Raw genomic sequence first — 15,075 nt, forward strand, 5'->3', positions numbered from 1 at the left:
TACAGTAGTTTCATGCTGTTTTTTGGGTTTTTTTGCACTAGTAGACATTTATGGAGCGGGAGCCAGGCTACCTGTAGAGATGTCGCATGACTTCTCGGAGAGCCGCCAACCGTTAGGACCAAGCCCTTGGCAGGACGAGGTCCGGGTCGCGGTGAGAAGACTGCATCGTGATGCAGCTAATTCCAAGGCAGGGTGCTCGGCACCCTCAGGGATATAGAGTTAGTAAAGACTGAAAACATATAAGAGAACCTGAAAGGAGAACTCTTACAAAGGAAGAGTTCATTCTGCAAGGTTAGAGAGAATAAGCTTAGATCCTCAGATTGCGAGGGAAGCGATAGCGCATGAGATGCTAAAAGGTTGGGTTTGGCCGGGGGTCCCCTCTGACTCACTGAGAGAACCTCCCTTGTGTAGGTAAAGGAAGCGTAGCTTGCACAAAGGTCGGGGGAAGTGCGACTCACTAACCCCCCAGAAGAGACCCATGCAAAGGCAGTTGAGTTATAGAGGAGGAGGAGGAAACGAAAAAATGCAAGACGGAAGGTGTGACTAATGGTTAAAAAGGAAGTAGATTTGATTGATGATAGGAGATCAAGATGGGGAGGAGCCTAGCTCCCGCCCCCCGAGCCACACAGAATCGGTTAACATTTATAAGGAAAAGTAAACAAATTAAATGAAAGCTTGGCTGCTTAGAGTCTATCCCTGGTTTCATTTTAACGATCCCTAGTAGCCCCCACAGCAACTCCTCTCTTAATCAACATTTACCTTATTGGCGCTGCTATCCAGCTTTTATTCAGAGCAGTTCATGCTGCTTGCATTTTTATTCCTCATACTGCTTCTGTTTCTGTTAGCTGCTATCAGCCTGCAATAACGTCAGTATAATCACTGCATGTTGATTGGACAAGCTTTCATTCTCATCCAATTTTATTTTGGCATGGGTCACACATCTCCACCAAGTTGTGATGTCTATCATTTATATTAAGTGATTTATTTTATTTTTAAAATGGTACATTTGCCTACAAATGTTTTTTTTTTATATAAATATAAAAACGTCTGGCATGCGTGGGATTTGAAACTATAACCTTCAGTTTGCAAGTGTGTTGTGTTGTAACTGTCAGTGCAACACTATTAGTTGAGACAAGCAGTATTTTGAAAGATGAAGTCAGCCAGCTGGATTTAATAATAAAGGCTAAATCTCTCTCTCACTCTCATATATCCATCTGTTCATCTAGCTATCGCTCTATCTATATATCTATAACATGGATGTCAAGTAGGAGAATTGTCCGAGCAGCTAAAAAAAAAACTAAGATTAACAGCCAATGACTTAAAGAAAGATTTAGGCACCTGAACACAAAAGAGTTGTATGGACGTAGACCTTGCAGCAAAATATTTTTAAAGAAAATGTATAAAACAAACGGTCTAAAATTCATCAAGAAATATGAACAGGAATCTGAAGCATTCTTCAACAAAATTATCTGGTCTGATGAGACTAAAATATAACTTCTTCCCAAAAACGGACCACAGTATGTTTGGAGAAAAAAACCTTCAATGAAGAAAATCTTGTACCTACAGTTAAATGGAGGTGGTTTGATCATGGGGGTGTTTTAGCAGTTCAGGGACTGTGATCACCTACAGAAGTTGGTAGAAACAAATCAAACAAAGCTATTAATGCATTTAAACAATCATTGGCAAGTGTTGATTTTGTTTGTCATGAAATAAGGGTATCAGGGGAGCAGAATGCCTGTGAATGTCTTTGGGAGGCCCTGTTAAGGACTGAATGTGAGTGTGAATGAGTGTGTACAGTATTAGGGTGATGGAATTAGAGTAAGTAGCAGTTTATAAATATTTAGGTATTTGGCTGGACAGTGCTTTGTCTTTTAAAACCCATATTGATAATGTTAAATGTTCTACACTTTCCACTAGGTATAGTCTAGTCCAGATGTTTGTTTTTCCAATACTGGATTATGGTGACATTGTCAAGAAAATGGCCTCGAAAGCTGCTTGGGGGAAGCTTGATGCTTTATGCCATTCTGCTATAAGATAAGGTGTTTCTTATCTTACTCATCACTGCTGTCTTTATATTATGGTTGAATGGCCTTCATTGCACACTAGGCGATTGGATCATTGGCTTAGGTTAGTTTATAGAGCCCTGATTGGGAAAACCCCACTATATCTGCACAACCTATTACAGTTCTCAGTATACTTCAGTTTACAATTTAAGATCAGATGCATTTATTAGATTGGTTCATCCCAGAGTGTCCACTGTTTTTGGGTGCAATTAATTTAATTTTGCGGCTACTTATGACTGGAATGAATATCAAATCAAATTAAAACTACAGTGTTTTGCTTTGGAGGATGTTTTTAATCAGAATCTGAATTCACTATTGTCTGATGCATTTGTATATACAATTTACATACACATGCACCAGACAACAGTGAACATCATGTGTATGCATGTGTTAATGTGTTATTTATTTATTTGTCTATGTTGTATTTGTTTCCTTTGTGCTGCTGTGATGTTTGCCTCTTGACCAGATCGTCGTTGTAAATGAGAATTTGTTCTCAATCTTGAGAACATGTGTGACTTCATGTGTTTGCATCAGAATTTATGAGAAACTCCCCCATTAACACAATCATAAGTGTGAGTGCTGTTCACACATATCTCTCACAGGGAGGGGATATCCCTGCCTAACTGATATACAAAATGCACTGAAATCTCTTCTGAAGACAGAAACTGTTTGATGAACCTAATGTTAAGCACCTTGGGAACAATGTTGTCTTGAAAGGTTCTATATAAATGTAATGTTGTTGTTGTTGTTGTTGTTAAAGGCACTAGCTGAAATGTTTGTCTGCTTGACTGAGTTTTATATCTTAGACTAACTTAAAAGTACTTTGAAGTTATGGTGTATATGTACATTATGTGTGTCTGTGTGTGTGTGTGTGTGTGTGTGTGTGTGTGTGTGTGTGTGTTCCAGTGTCAAGACAATATCAGATTACTGCTCAGGCCTCCACACTCCCATTCGTTTTCTGCTCCTGAAAGTGGCATCTGTATCGGATCAGGGACCTAACTTCATGTGTTCGCAAAGTGATGCCAAAGATATCCTCGTGGTATCGGCTCTGGTCCTGCAAACAAGAGGTTATTATTTGATGGTTAGAGAGTAGAGCTTTGCCTCAGCAAATAACAGCAATTTAGTGCAATGGATGCCTGCACTACAGCATTTTGGGTAGCCAAGTCAATGCAGAGAACTCTGGGGTTCATGGTTTAGTAACAATATGTAGCTTTGCAGTCCAACTACCCTGTTGTTACTCTACTGAATGTTTTCCACAGCAGTTAAACTACATTCCTTTCTTGAATCCTATTCATTCACATGAGTGTGGGATCATTAAAAAGAGGCAGAAGGAGCTTGCTACTTATCACTACTTATCTTTATTACTGCTCTACAGGTATTAACTGGTAATTAATGATCATGTTAAGTTAGTAACGCTTTATTATTTGACAAATACTGCAAACTCCTTTCTATTTGTTTGCCATTCATTGTAGCTTATTCTGTGATGTTCACTAAAACTCTAACGTGTGCACTATCCTCACCCTCAGCTTGCTGAGATACTCCCCGGCCTCATCGAGATTCATCTCCCCGTGTACCGACAGGATCTCTTGCACCGTATCCAGCACGTCCTTCGCCATGGTGACGTCTCCGCACACGTACATGTGACCTCTCTGCTCACACAGCGTCCGGAACACCTTCGAGGCCAGCTGCTCCCGCAGAATATCCTGGACATACATCTGTGACGAGAACGCCATGCTACTACAGTGGAGCACTACTGTACAAATTCTATAAAATACAGTTGCCATCAGCACCACCCGTTACTGAAGCTACAAGTGAACTCTACTGTACACAATCTATACAATCCAATCCGCGTGAGAGTACCATCTGGACATGCATCTGTGTGGAGAGCAGCACACAGTGCAACTACAGCTGAATTCCACTGCAGACACTACTCTATACAATACAATTACAATCACATTTCTCTTGGTTGTAAATTTCATGCTCTCAGGTTAAGGTGTGTAATACAGATTTACCAAATTGTACTACAGGGTAAATTAGATTATAATATTGGAGATTTGTTTTTGCACTTCATTTTTGTATTATTTTGTCTATTTATTTAACATTTTAAAGCTCAGCTTGGTATTTCTCTAGATGGTATTTATAGCTCTTGTGAAGGGCATTGCTTAGTCAGGTAGCTGTGCCCACTTCTTGTGGACACCTTTCTGTACTGCGCTATCTCATTCCAGAGGGTGATCTTTCAAATTAAATAGTCAGCTGGTTCAGGGTCTGGCTGAAAGTTTGATTTGGTTAATTAAACAATTTAGAACAATGATGGAACAAAGACCAGGACTGGAAGGGACATGCATGGCCACCCCTGCTCTATAGAGACAGAGGTATGGTGGTATGGTGGCTGTCTGGGCAGTACCTTGGAGGTGTGCTTCTCCCTAGAGTAGGCTGTGTAAATGCCACTGAAGGCTCCCTTGCGTTTCGCTTCCTCCATTTCCTCTTTGTAAATGTGATCAAACTCTGCCTGGCGACAGCCAAACACCAGCACCAGTTCCTTGGGCTTCTTTCCTAAGAACAGGGCATTACAGAGAAATGGGTTATTAAAAATTCAAATGAAATGTGCCTAATGACACTAGCATTACTGCTACATGCTGTATAGGATAAGATTTAAGAATTCTCTGGAAGCATCTGTTGTATAGAGACTGAATAGCACATTTTGAAATCTGATTGTGACTTTCAGCTGACCAACATGTTTAGGTGGTGGCGCTATCTCTCCTTACTCATATCCCAATTATGTTTTTTTTTATTTTTTATTATTATTGTAATGTGTTTAAATATGTGTTGAGTGCTGCTGCTGCATTGCTGACTGACTTCTCCGTTTGTGTTTGTGTCAGGACCCCCTTGTAAAAGAGGCTTGGGTCTTAATGGGGACTCTCCTGGTTAAATAGATAATACAGAAATGATTATTAAAACAGATACAATGAGAGTATCTTAGTGTGCAAACCTGAGAGTCAAAGAATGCTGATATTGCTCAAGAACTTATCTGAAGAAGACCGACTGACCTTGGTGCTCTATCTCGTAAAGCCGCTGTTGCCAGAAGCTCCTAAAGGGGGCAATACCAGTGCCTGGCCCCACTAGGATACAGGGCGCAGAGTCATCAGCAGGCAAGTGGAAGGAGGGCGACCTGTGAGGGAAGAGTGTGGTCAAGTGGTCTGAGCTGGGAGATACTTGGTTCAAATCCAAGCTTAACCTGCGGGCCAGTCCAGTGCAAAGGTTCTGAAATGTTTTTGTTTGGGCAAATAGAATAAATAGACAATAGATTTAGTTTTACAGAACAATGTTTGCAAACTGTGCAAATTAACTCACATATTTGTCGCTGCTGCCTGTAAGCCACAAACATGATGAATTAAAACACAGAAATTATTAAGAAGTGGATTAAGTAGAGATGAATAAGCCCCTTCACCCCTCACCATTGCACATAACAGAGGTCTTTTCACAGCCCTGAATACATTCCTCCTTTCACACACCCGCACACAGTGTCTCTTCACACACCCGCACACAATGTGTCTCTTCACACACATGCACACACACAGTGTCTCCTCACACACACACACACGGCGTCTCCTCACACACACTCACACGGTATCTCTTCACACACACACACACACACACACACACACACACACACACACACACACATTGACACTGTGTCTCTTACCCTCTGATGAAACAGGGCACCTCCTCGCCAGGCTTGAGCTGGTTCAGCCATGTGGAACAGACTCCATGGTGCAGGGGACCTGTTCCATCTGGGGGAGAGGAGACCGAGGCACAGGGGTCAGAGGTCAGAGGGGCATTATACACAGAGATAAACAGACATGCAGACAGACAGACAGCACTCTGACCTTGTGTGCTGTACTGCACCACAGCAACGGTGGTGTGGACCTGGCAGGGGGTGGTCTCAGGGGAGGAGCTGATGGAGTAGTATCGGGGCTGCAGCAGGGGGAGCTGGCTGAGCAGGAAGGAGGCGGGCAAGCTGAGCGAGGGGAACTCCTCTAGAACCTCCGCCAGCGTGGGAGAGTGGAACCACTTCCAATGCTCATAGTCATGGCCGGCCTGCAGCACAAACAACACAGTCACAACACAGTGAAACCAGCAACCCACTCCTCCCAGGGTTGCTTCAATGTCAAACTAAATACAATAAAGAGGCCTTGGAAAGAGGTGACATGGCAGCATTGTTTAAATGGTTAAACTAGCTCTCCCGTGTGTCTGGATTGCCATGCTGTCCCTTAAAAAAAGTTCAACACAATATTTTTGCATGTATTTTTGGAGTTTTACCATGCTTTCCCCATAGTTATACTATGCATTTACCACAGTATACCCTGGTTTGCCATGTTTTTTGGTCATGCTTTATTTTAATGGCCGTATTTTGTTTGTTTATTAACTGTTAACAAACAGCTAATAAACATGTTAATGTACATTATTTCTTTTCTGTTAACTGTTAGTAAATAATGTATAATAAGTCAGCTAAAACTGCAAACACCAGAGCCCTATGGATGATCAAACAAACACCAGAGCCCTATGGATGATCAATACCCAGTCATATGCTTGAAATCGGTTCAAATTGTTACTGTAGTAATGTTTAGTAAATTAAATCAGGTTTTTATTAACCCTAACCTTAACCTTAACCTTAACCTTAACCTTAACCCTAACCATAACCCTAACCCTTAGCTAAAAATTATCAATGTTTGTTAACAGTTAATAAACAAAACAAAACAAAAAAAAACGGCCCTTAAAATAAAGCACTTTGCTATGCTTTTACTATGGGGATATTTTAGGGTGTGTGCTACCTGGCTGAGTGTCTCCAGCCTGCTCCTGTCCTCGTCTGCGCTGGCGAACTGGGACAAGGAGAGCAGGAGCTGGGGGCTGGGGGGGCTGCAGAGGTCCAGGAAGTGAGACAGCGCCTGGAGCAGGGTGCAGGGGGACAGGCGGTTCTCACGCACCCAGCTGCTTTTACCTGCAGCAGAGAAAAGAGTCCCATCACCCCTCAAAATCCACAGTCCCCTGAACACATGGGATATTGTCATGAAGTGTAAGATTACTGGCATTATTAATAATAGATTTGAAGATTTGATACTGCTCATGAGATTCACAGCAGAATCTGGTTTCAAACAAGTTAGTGCAAGCACATTCATTAGCCACTAGGTGGCATGTGTGCCACACAAGACTCATTTTACAGTTAAACAAACGTCATATAACAAGATTGCCAAACTTTTTATGTGCTCTGATAAATCTTGTCTATAATTTTAAACACTAGTTCATGAAATAAAAAAAGTCCTCAAGAAGTCTAATGACATGTTAATAAAGGTAACAGAAATTGCTTTACCTTAGTGTTTGATTCTCAGTATTAGAAACTCACAGTAGCCGTCCACCCAGTCATAAGTATCAAAACTCCCTGTTTAGATATACTGTTGGAATGAGCAGGCGTCAAGATTTTTCTTTTAGTTATCCCTATATTTTCTAGAATGGTGTATTTAATGGTTACCTTTTGTTTTCATGTGGTTTTGTCTTACCTGCTAACTTGCTGGTCTTACCACCATTAGGAATATTGCTGACAGCTGTAACCAAACACCAGTCTACATATGGTACTACCAAAAGTTTTAGGCTTCAAAACGGTACCTAAGCAATGCCTTGTTTTCCACTTCCCTACCTATTGTTACCTATGTTTATTTTAAAACCACAATGACACCTGACGCAGCCATACAATGAACTGACATTGACAGCTTGTGTTTCAGAAAAAAAATCAAAAAATTGCCAACAACCAATGAAAACAGTCCCCTCCCCTCCCCTCCCATTGCCCCCCCCCCCCCCCACCACCACCACTACCACCACCTCTTGGTGTCCCCCGGTTACCATTCTTCTCCTCTAGGATCTCCACGACAATGGTCTCGTTGATTGGCTGGGCGTTGGAGATGTGGGACAGCACGGCCTGCACCTGCTCCTCCTGATTGGTTGGAAAGATGCCCAGGTGATCCCCGGGGAGGTACTGTAGCTCCTTCTGCCCCCCTGTGTCCAAGCGCACCAGTATCGTTGCACGACTGCGTGCACCCACACACACACGCACACACACGCACACACACACACACACCCACACACAAACAACACAGTTAGTGCACACAAGTCAGAGCAGAGACACAAACCATACCGTCATTCACACGTGGGTCTGTGTAAATACAGTCAGGGATGGCCAAATCTAGTATAAAAATTTGTTTTTGTTCCACTGAAATGCAATCTGGAAAAAATCTTGACTGGAATAGAATTTCTATGCCAGATTAGATTGGGCCATCTCTGTACCGAGCCAGTATAATTCCATGTTAGGCTAAAGAAAGGGGCTTGTTACCAGGAGGTTCCTGGTTCAATCCCAACTCAGCCACTGACTCACTGTGTAACCCTGAGCAAGTCACTTAACCTCCTTGTGTTCTGTCCTTCGGATGAGACGTAAAACCAAGGTCCTATTGTAAGTGACTCTGCAGCTGAAGTTGGGATGCATAGTTCACCCCCTAGTCTCTGTAAATCACTTTGGATAAAAGTGTCTGCTAAATGACTAATTATTATTAATAATAATAATAATAATAATAATAATAATAATAATAATAATAATAATAATAATAATAATAATATTATTAAACTTGGGCACAAAGCCTTAGATTTTTCTTTTTTGTTGTTTTACACAGTTCAGGTGAAGCTACAACTAGGAACTATATCCTTGAGAGTGATATTTTATTGTTTGTATTGTAATCCTTATTTTGTACATATTAGAAAGTGACAACCCAAATTTAATAACTTAAATGTATCCAAATATACAGAGTACCCCAAAGGATTGTCTTTGTACAATGGCAGGTTAAGAAAAGAAAGAAAAGCACACTGTACACCTACAGCTACATGTTGTATGCGAATACTAAATAAAAGGAATCCGAGTTGTTACCTGGATTTTGGGCTCTGCAGGTTTTGTGTTGAGACGACTTTAGTCTGAAAGACCTTCCTCTTGTGGAGCTTGGACAGGGCTGGAAACAGACAGACAGACATAGGGATAGACTCAATTAACTGCAGAGCAAGAAGGAATCTATTAATCACCGAGGCTGCCATACGATTATGTTATCAATATCAAATTCATGCTTTCTTATTTAACCAGGATGGGAATCCATTAAAGTCCTCATCTCATTTCAATGGAGTCCTGGTAGACAGGACATTGATACAGGTGTCAGGATGCATACACAACCAGATTGGATCTCTAAGCAGTGGCATTCATCAGATAAAAAGAGCTTCAGCACATTCTCTAGTGATGCAATAACACAGAGATCATGTACACACATATCTGGGCCCATTATTGAATCACTAGAGAATGTGCCAAAGCTATTTTTATCTAATGAATATGCTCTTTTTGTCTGAGAATACAAAGGGTATATTCCATTGCTTGTTGTGACAGAGTAGCTAGAATATCACTCCATTATCCACTGGCACTGGCACAGCCCCTGATGACAGTGCTCACCTGTGATCAGACCTGTGTGTGTGGCCTCAACCACTGTCCTGTATTTTTGAGGCTGCCATCCGTGATCCCCTGAGAACAAATCCTCGTTCTGGTCCAGACTCGAATCGCTCTGCACGCAGAATGTGTCACAAGCAGCCTGAAGGCAGGAAACCCAAATTGCATTTATATCATTCCAGAATTGCAGAATTGTGCATGCAGACAGGTTCTGAGACTATTAAGTTAACTTAACTGAAAACTGATAGAAAAAAACGAGCCCCCAAAATGAGCCCCCAGAGGAATATATAGGGGGAAAGTCATGGCCCAACCACATCAGTGCAACAACAGTATTTTCTTTAAAGTGATAAACAGATGTAATAGCTATGTTTTATGGAGAGGTTCAGGAGAGGTTACCCTGAAGATGTCCCTGGCCCAGGTCCTGAAGGACTCCTCTTGCCCGCAGAGCTCATCTCCCTCTCCCATCTGCAGGATGCGTTCCCCTCCCAGCTCTTCAAAGCGTGTGTCCACCGCCCGGCTGAAAGCACAGAAGTGGGGGTATGCACGGGAGCCCAGACCGAACACAGAGAACCTGCGAAGACACACGCATTACACCCAGCACACATCACATCCAGCAAGGAAATGCAGACATGGACAGAAAGGGTCAGGAACTGCAGACGTGGACCTACAGGGTCAGGAATTGGCAGCGCTGAGCTAGAGGTATATATAGTATTAGTACACTGAAACTTAGCTTCTTCTAGTATTACCTTGTTTACTGTACTAGACAGGGTCAGTGCTGAGCTCCGGGTCTATACTGTACTAGACATGGTCAGTGCTGAGCTCTGGGTCTATACTGTACTAGACAGGGTCAGTGCTGAGCTCTGGGTCTATACTGTACTAGACAAGGTCAGTGCTGAGCTCCATTTACACCACGAGCACTACAGCACTACAGCACTCAACCAGGACTGGTGACCGAGTTTATATATTGTGTGTGTACTTTGACTGTGTTTATTATTTGGGACTGCAAACCCTGTATTTACAACAGTGCAATACACATTGCTCTGACCATTGTTTTGTCACCAGATCTGTATTACAAAATTAAATCACTTTCTGATTGGACTATCACTGTCTGTCTCTTCCTTGTGCACCGCATCACTCCTACACCTGAACCCTGCGAACCACTTTACCACAGTCAGATACAGGTAAAGTGCAGGTCTCTACAGTAAGGTATTAGAATGATTCTGTACCTGACAGTGCCCAAGGGCCCAGCACTCTCTGTGGTGCTGGATAGATGAGGTTTCCTTTTCAGCATCTCCACAATCGTGTCCATTCTACGCAGGCTGTTGAAACGCATCTTGTAGCTCCTAAAACACACACACAGACAACAGTTATAAATTGATTCATTTATAGAACACAAACCATGTTTTTTATGGCCACATAAAAAAACATGGTTTGCGTTCTACAAATGAATCAATTTATAACTGATAAAAAGTGAGAACAACCTAATAACACACAAGTTGCAATACAACATTTCTTTTTTATGCATCTGTACCATTACCCTTTATTAATTTTAACATTCTGATTATTCAGAAACTGACTTTATTTTATCAGTTTGTGATATGTTTGCAGAATTGGTATCAATGTAGTAAGCTATCCAGTTTCAATAAAATGTGAAACATGCTAAAACTAACAATAAGAATAGACCCCAATATTGAATCATGGCCCTAGATTGTTAGATCTGGGATACAGTGATCTTCCACTACTGTGCGTCTGGATCTTGGAATGGTCCGTGCTTATGTTTTTACCCTGGTTTGGTTTTGTTATTTGTCTTGCAACTCTGTATTCTGTTCCGGTACACGTATTATAAAATAAAATGATCAGAATTGCAGGTGTGTCGCATCCAGCACAGCACTACAACTTGAAGTGTGCAAGACTCACTTCTGTGGTTCCAGTTCTTCTGAGGTAGGATGGGTCATGTCCATCAGTGCTTTGGCAAATCTCTAGAGAAGAGGGATTCAGTTATTGAGTCACAGAAAGATTGCCAATACAGATTTATTGCGTTGAGTTTTAGTCTTTTAATTTGGGGTTGTGGTGTACAATGACCCCACTGTAAACTTGTGAACCGCAGAGTGAATTTGGTCAAACGTGACCCAATAAAAAAATATTGTACCCTGTATTACCTTTTAAGAATGTACATAGCATTTGTTAATGTTGTTGCAAGCACAATATTGACTTAGGTGTTCTTTCCAGTAAACTCCACACAGCACCACACAAGGGGCAGATTCACTGAAAATGACAGCGCCTGTATTATTTCTTGGTTTTAAATTAAGGGTTTGTAAAATGTTAATCTGCAAATGTGTCCTTTATGTTACTGAATTCCCTCTCTGTTTTGAGTATACACTGTGTTCAATGACGATCATTGTGACCACATGTTTTGACAGACATCCTAGAACTCTTTGAAAGGAGTTGTTATATCTTAAATGTAAAATTAGGTAGTCCAAGATTTGTGGTAATTGGAATCTGTGTTCACCTCTCCATTCTCTGGCGGGTCTCCGTTCCCGAAGGTGCTGGTAATGACCAGGACAAGATTTTCATGCTCCAGGTTGACAATGTCATACTCGTCCATGCAGACCACCTGCAAATAAGAGGGAAACAGAGTGTGTCAGCCATCTTGCAGCACCGCTCAAACCCAACCAGCAGAGTCATTTAGAAGTGAGTTTTACATTATTTTCATATTATCACACTATTTGAACAGAGTGTGTGTTGTTGTTTTCTCTCTGTTTTGCATTGTGCTTTGTTCTTTGCTCCTTTTGGTGTTTGTCTATAAGTATTAACAAATATTTGTACTGAAAAGCTTAATTTAGGTTAGTATGAAACTAAGATGCCGAAACAAATACTGTATTACTTCAATTTGGTGCCACGGCATTTATTTTAAATTGATAAAAATTATACGAGGGCAGCCTTTATTAATAATACTATGCTTTACAAACGCTGCAATATTTTATTAAATGATTTAAGGCATTTTAGAAACAGCGCCATGAGAGGCTCTGATCTGCAGCACTATACTCTTGTGTGTTTTTGGGGCTTGAATACAGTACATTTACTGACAGTTAATGAGAGCCTATTAGGTGGGAGTTGGGAGGTCAGGGGAGTACTGTACCAGTGAATCAGGAGTGTGTATTGATTGCTATGGGGCAGGACAAGAAGAGGAGAGAGAACGGTAGTTGAGTGTAATGCAGTTGTTTTTCTTAATGAAAAATATTACCTCTGAATATCGGTTTGATTTCTGTTAAAACTAAAATATATCCTACTCAGTTATTTTCTTTTTTTCTTACTGTAATTTACCTGCTTGTTTGTAATTTCTCTGTAAGAGAAACCAAAACTAAATCTTCTCATAGATAGTAAGTTTTTATATATATATATATATATATATATATATATATATATATATATATATATATATATATAATTGTACAGGACAGAGTAAAATTCCAATTGAATAAAAAACAAAACAACTAAACCCCCTACAAGAACATATCTTCAGCCAGCTTTCGGATAGCGCTTAGAGTGACCGGCAAAGCTCTAAGTTCCTCTGAGTTTAAGTTTTCACCATCCAAGCTGACGATGAGGTAAACAGACAGCCCTTGTTTTATCCCCTGCTGTGTTGGCACTGAACTCTGCTGGGAAAAAAGGGACGTGAAGGACTGTTGTGCTGTAAGTCGTTCATCTTGGGTTGTCTGTCGGGATTGTACTGTAAAATAACATTTGCTTACTAAGGTGGGTGTACATTAGTTTGTATTACATGCTAGATTGAGGTTGCAGTCTCTTCGGGGGTGTCGTACATCGGCAGAGTTGCGTGTTTCTTTATTTTTTGAGCTGGGGTAGAAAAAAAATACCTTTATTCGAGGGCGGCGTCAATTAAAAATCTGAGTGAGGCGTTAATTTGAGGGCAGCGGTATTTAAGTGTATAAAACACTAATAACTTGTATTAACCTTACATTGCTGTTACTACTAAGTTTTGTTACAAAAAGCAGCTTGTTGTTTCTTGAGTTTTTTTTTTTTTTAAATAGAACCCACAATGAAATTCTAGATTTCATTCCATGTCTCCGAAAGACAAGAGGATTCATTGTTACATGCCAACTTCTTTCATCTTTTTTCTGGTTAAGTGGAATGAGAGTGGATAATTGTGTTTACAAAAGTTTCTCACATATTTGTATATTAAATGTAATATGATCTGTAACAGTATATATTTTAAGTTTTTAATATAATAATGTAATTTGGTGTAATGATTGAACAATTAAATATATGTATAAATTGTTTATTTAATAGTCTATTCTAAAAGTAGTTTTTTTTTTCAATTGGATAGCAATGGTTTTTCCAGAAATAAAATGCAGTGTTTGTTTATGTATATTGTATAATTCATTGTTCAATGACTTTATTAATTGGTATATATTATAGGTACTCTAAAGCTGTTCTTCAGTTTGCAATTGTTGTTTAGCTACACCTGATGAAGACACGCTATGTGTCGAAACACCTTGTGTATTTTCTTTGTTCTGTTTGAATCAAAATGTTTAAGTAAATAAAATGGAAGCAGATTTTGCTGCACAACATCAGTGGTCATGCCTTATATATATATATATATATATATATATATATATATATATATATATATATATATATTAGCTCAAAGAGCCAGCTGCCCAACATTTCGATATGTTGTACATATCTTTCTCAAGGGAGCCTGTGTTTGAATCAAAACATTGGAGGTATTTATAGGTTTTTGACGGCATGACAACTACTTGTTATTGTTTATATTCAAATTCATGATTTATTCTTACATGATGTAATGGTGTTCTATATATTGTGACATCATTTTTACTTCTATCTTTGAATCTGTATTTATTCTAATTAACACTACTTTATATAAACTTATATTTTTATTATATCATGCAATGCTGGCTCTGAGGATCAGTCTAGATTTGGCCTCCCCAGCGCATCAGCATGCACAACTTTTGAATGAATTTTGTTTATTTATTTAAATGTTATATATTTATTGAAGTTAATTAGTTCATTCTTTTCTGTTGAGTCCCGCTGGCATAATCATGTTCAGTCTATTTATCCATTTACTTTCTTTTATTCTTCTATCTTTTATTATATATATACCCAAGCTAAAGGAAATGAAAAAGGTTTACATGGATCTTCACATCCAGAGACCTATAACATATTTAAACAAATTTTACAGTACCAAAACCTTTAAAAACTATTGTCAAAAGAGGTATTACATGAGCAACTTCCTCTCTCCCTGACCTTGGGGTCGAAGGCCTGTTTGAAGATGTCACACAACATGTGTGCAAAAGTCTCAGATTTGCCTGTCTCCGTGGCGTACAGGATCCTGGCTTTCACTCGCTTTGCCATGGCGTGGCCCATCAGACTGGCAGAAAACTTCACAGCCCTGAAATAAAAAATGGAACAAGCTTTAATTCCAAATGGAACCATTTAATTTTTACA

The 15,075-nt window shown here is 40.0% G+C and overlaps 1 protein-coding gene across 1 annotated transcript in view; it reads right to left on the reverse strand.

Moving 5' to 3' along the window:
• Positions 1-3: 3 nt before the first annotated feature.
• LOC117400058 (nitric oxide synthase 3-like) overlaps positions 4-15,075 on the reverse strand; it is a 30,600-nt gene continuing 15,528 nt past the window's right edge. Inside the window, exons 12-26 of the mRNA XM_034920655.2 lie at positions 14,875-15,019; positions 12,098-12,202; positions 11,506-11,567; positions 10,815-10,931; positions 9,985-10,159; positions 9,595-9,730; positions 9,031-9,109; positions 7,959-8,143; positions 6,896-7,062; positions 5,951-6,161; positions 5,767-5,854; positions 5,111-5,232; positions 4,468-4,616; positions 3,584-3,778; positions 4-3,117 (exon numbers count right to left, since the gene is read on the reverse strand). Of these exons, the coding sequence (XP_034776546.2) occupies positions 2,995-3,117; positions 3,584-3,778; positions 4,468-4,616; positions 5,111-5,232; positions 5,767-5,854; positions 5,951-6,161; positions 6,896-7,062; positions 7,959-8,143; positions 9,031-9,109; positions 9,595-9,730; positions 9,985-10,159; positions 10,815-10,931; positions 11,506-11,567; positions 12,098-12,202; positions 14,875-15,019 (2,059 nt within the window). The 3' untranslated portion in view covers positions 4-2,994. The remainder of the gene's footprint in view (positions 3,118-3,583; positions 3,779-4,467; positions 4,617-5,110; positions 5,233-5,766; positions 5,855-5,950; positions 6,162-6,895; positions 7,063-7,958; positions 8,144-9,030; positions 9,110-9,594; positions 9,731-9,984; positions 10,160-10,814; positions 10,932-11,505; positions 11,568-12,097; positions 12,203-14,874; positions 15,020-15,075) is intronic.

The sequence above is a fragment of the Acipenser ruthenus genome, chromosome 4 (genome assembly GCF_902713425.1).
Source record: "Acipenser ruthenus chromosome 4, fAciRut3.2 maternal haplotype, whole genome shotgun sequence".
Classification (NCBI taxonomy): Eukaryota; Metazoa; Chordata; class Actinopteri; order Acipenseriformes; family Acipenseridae; genus Acipenser; species Acipenser ruthenus.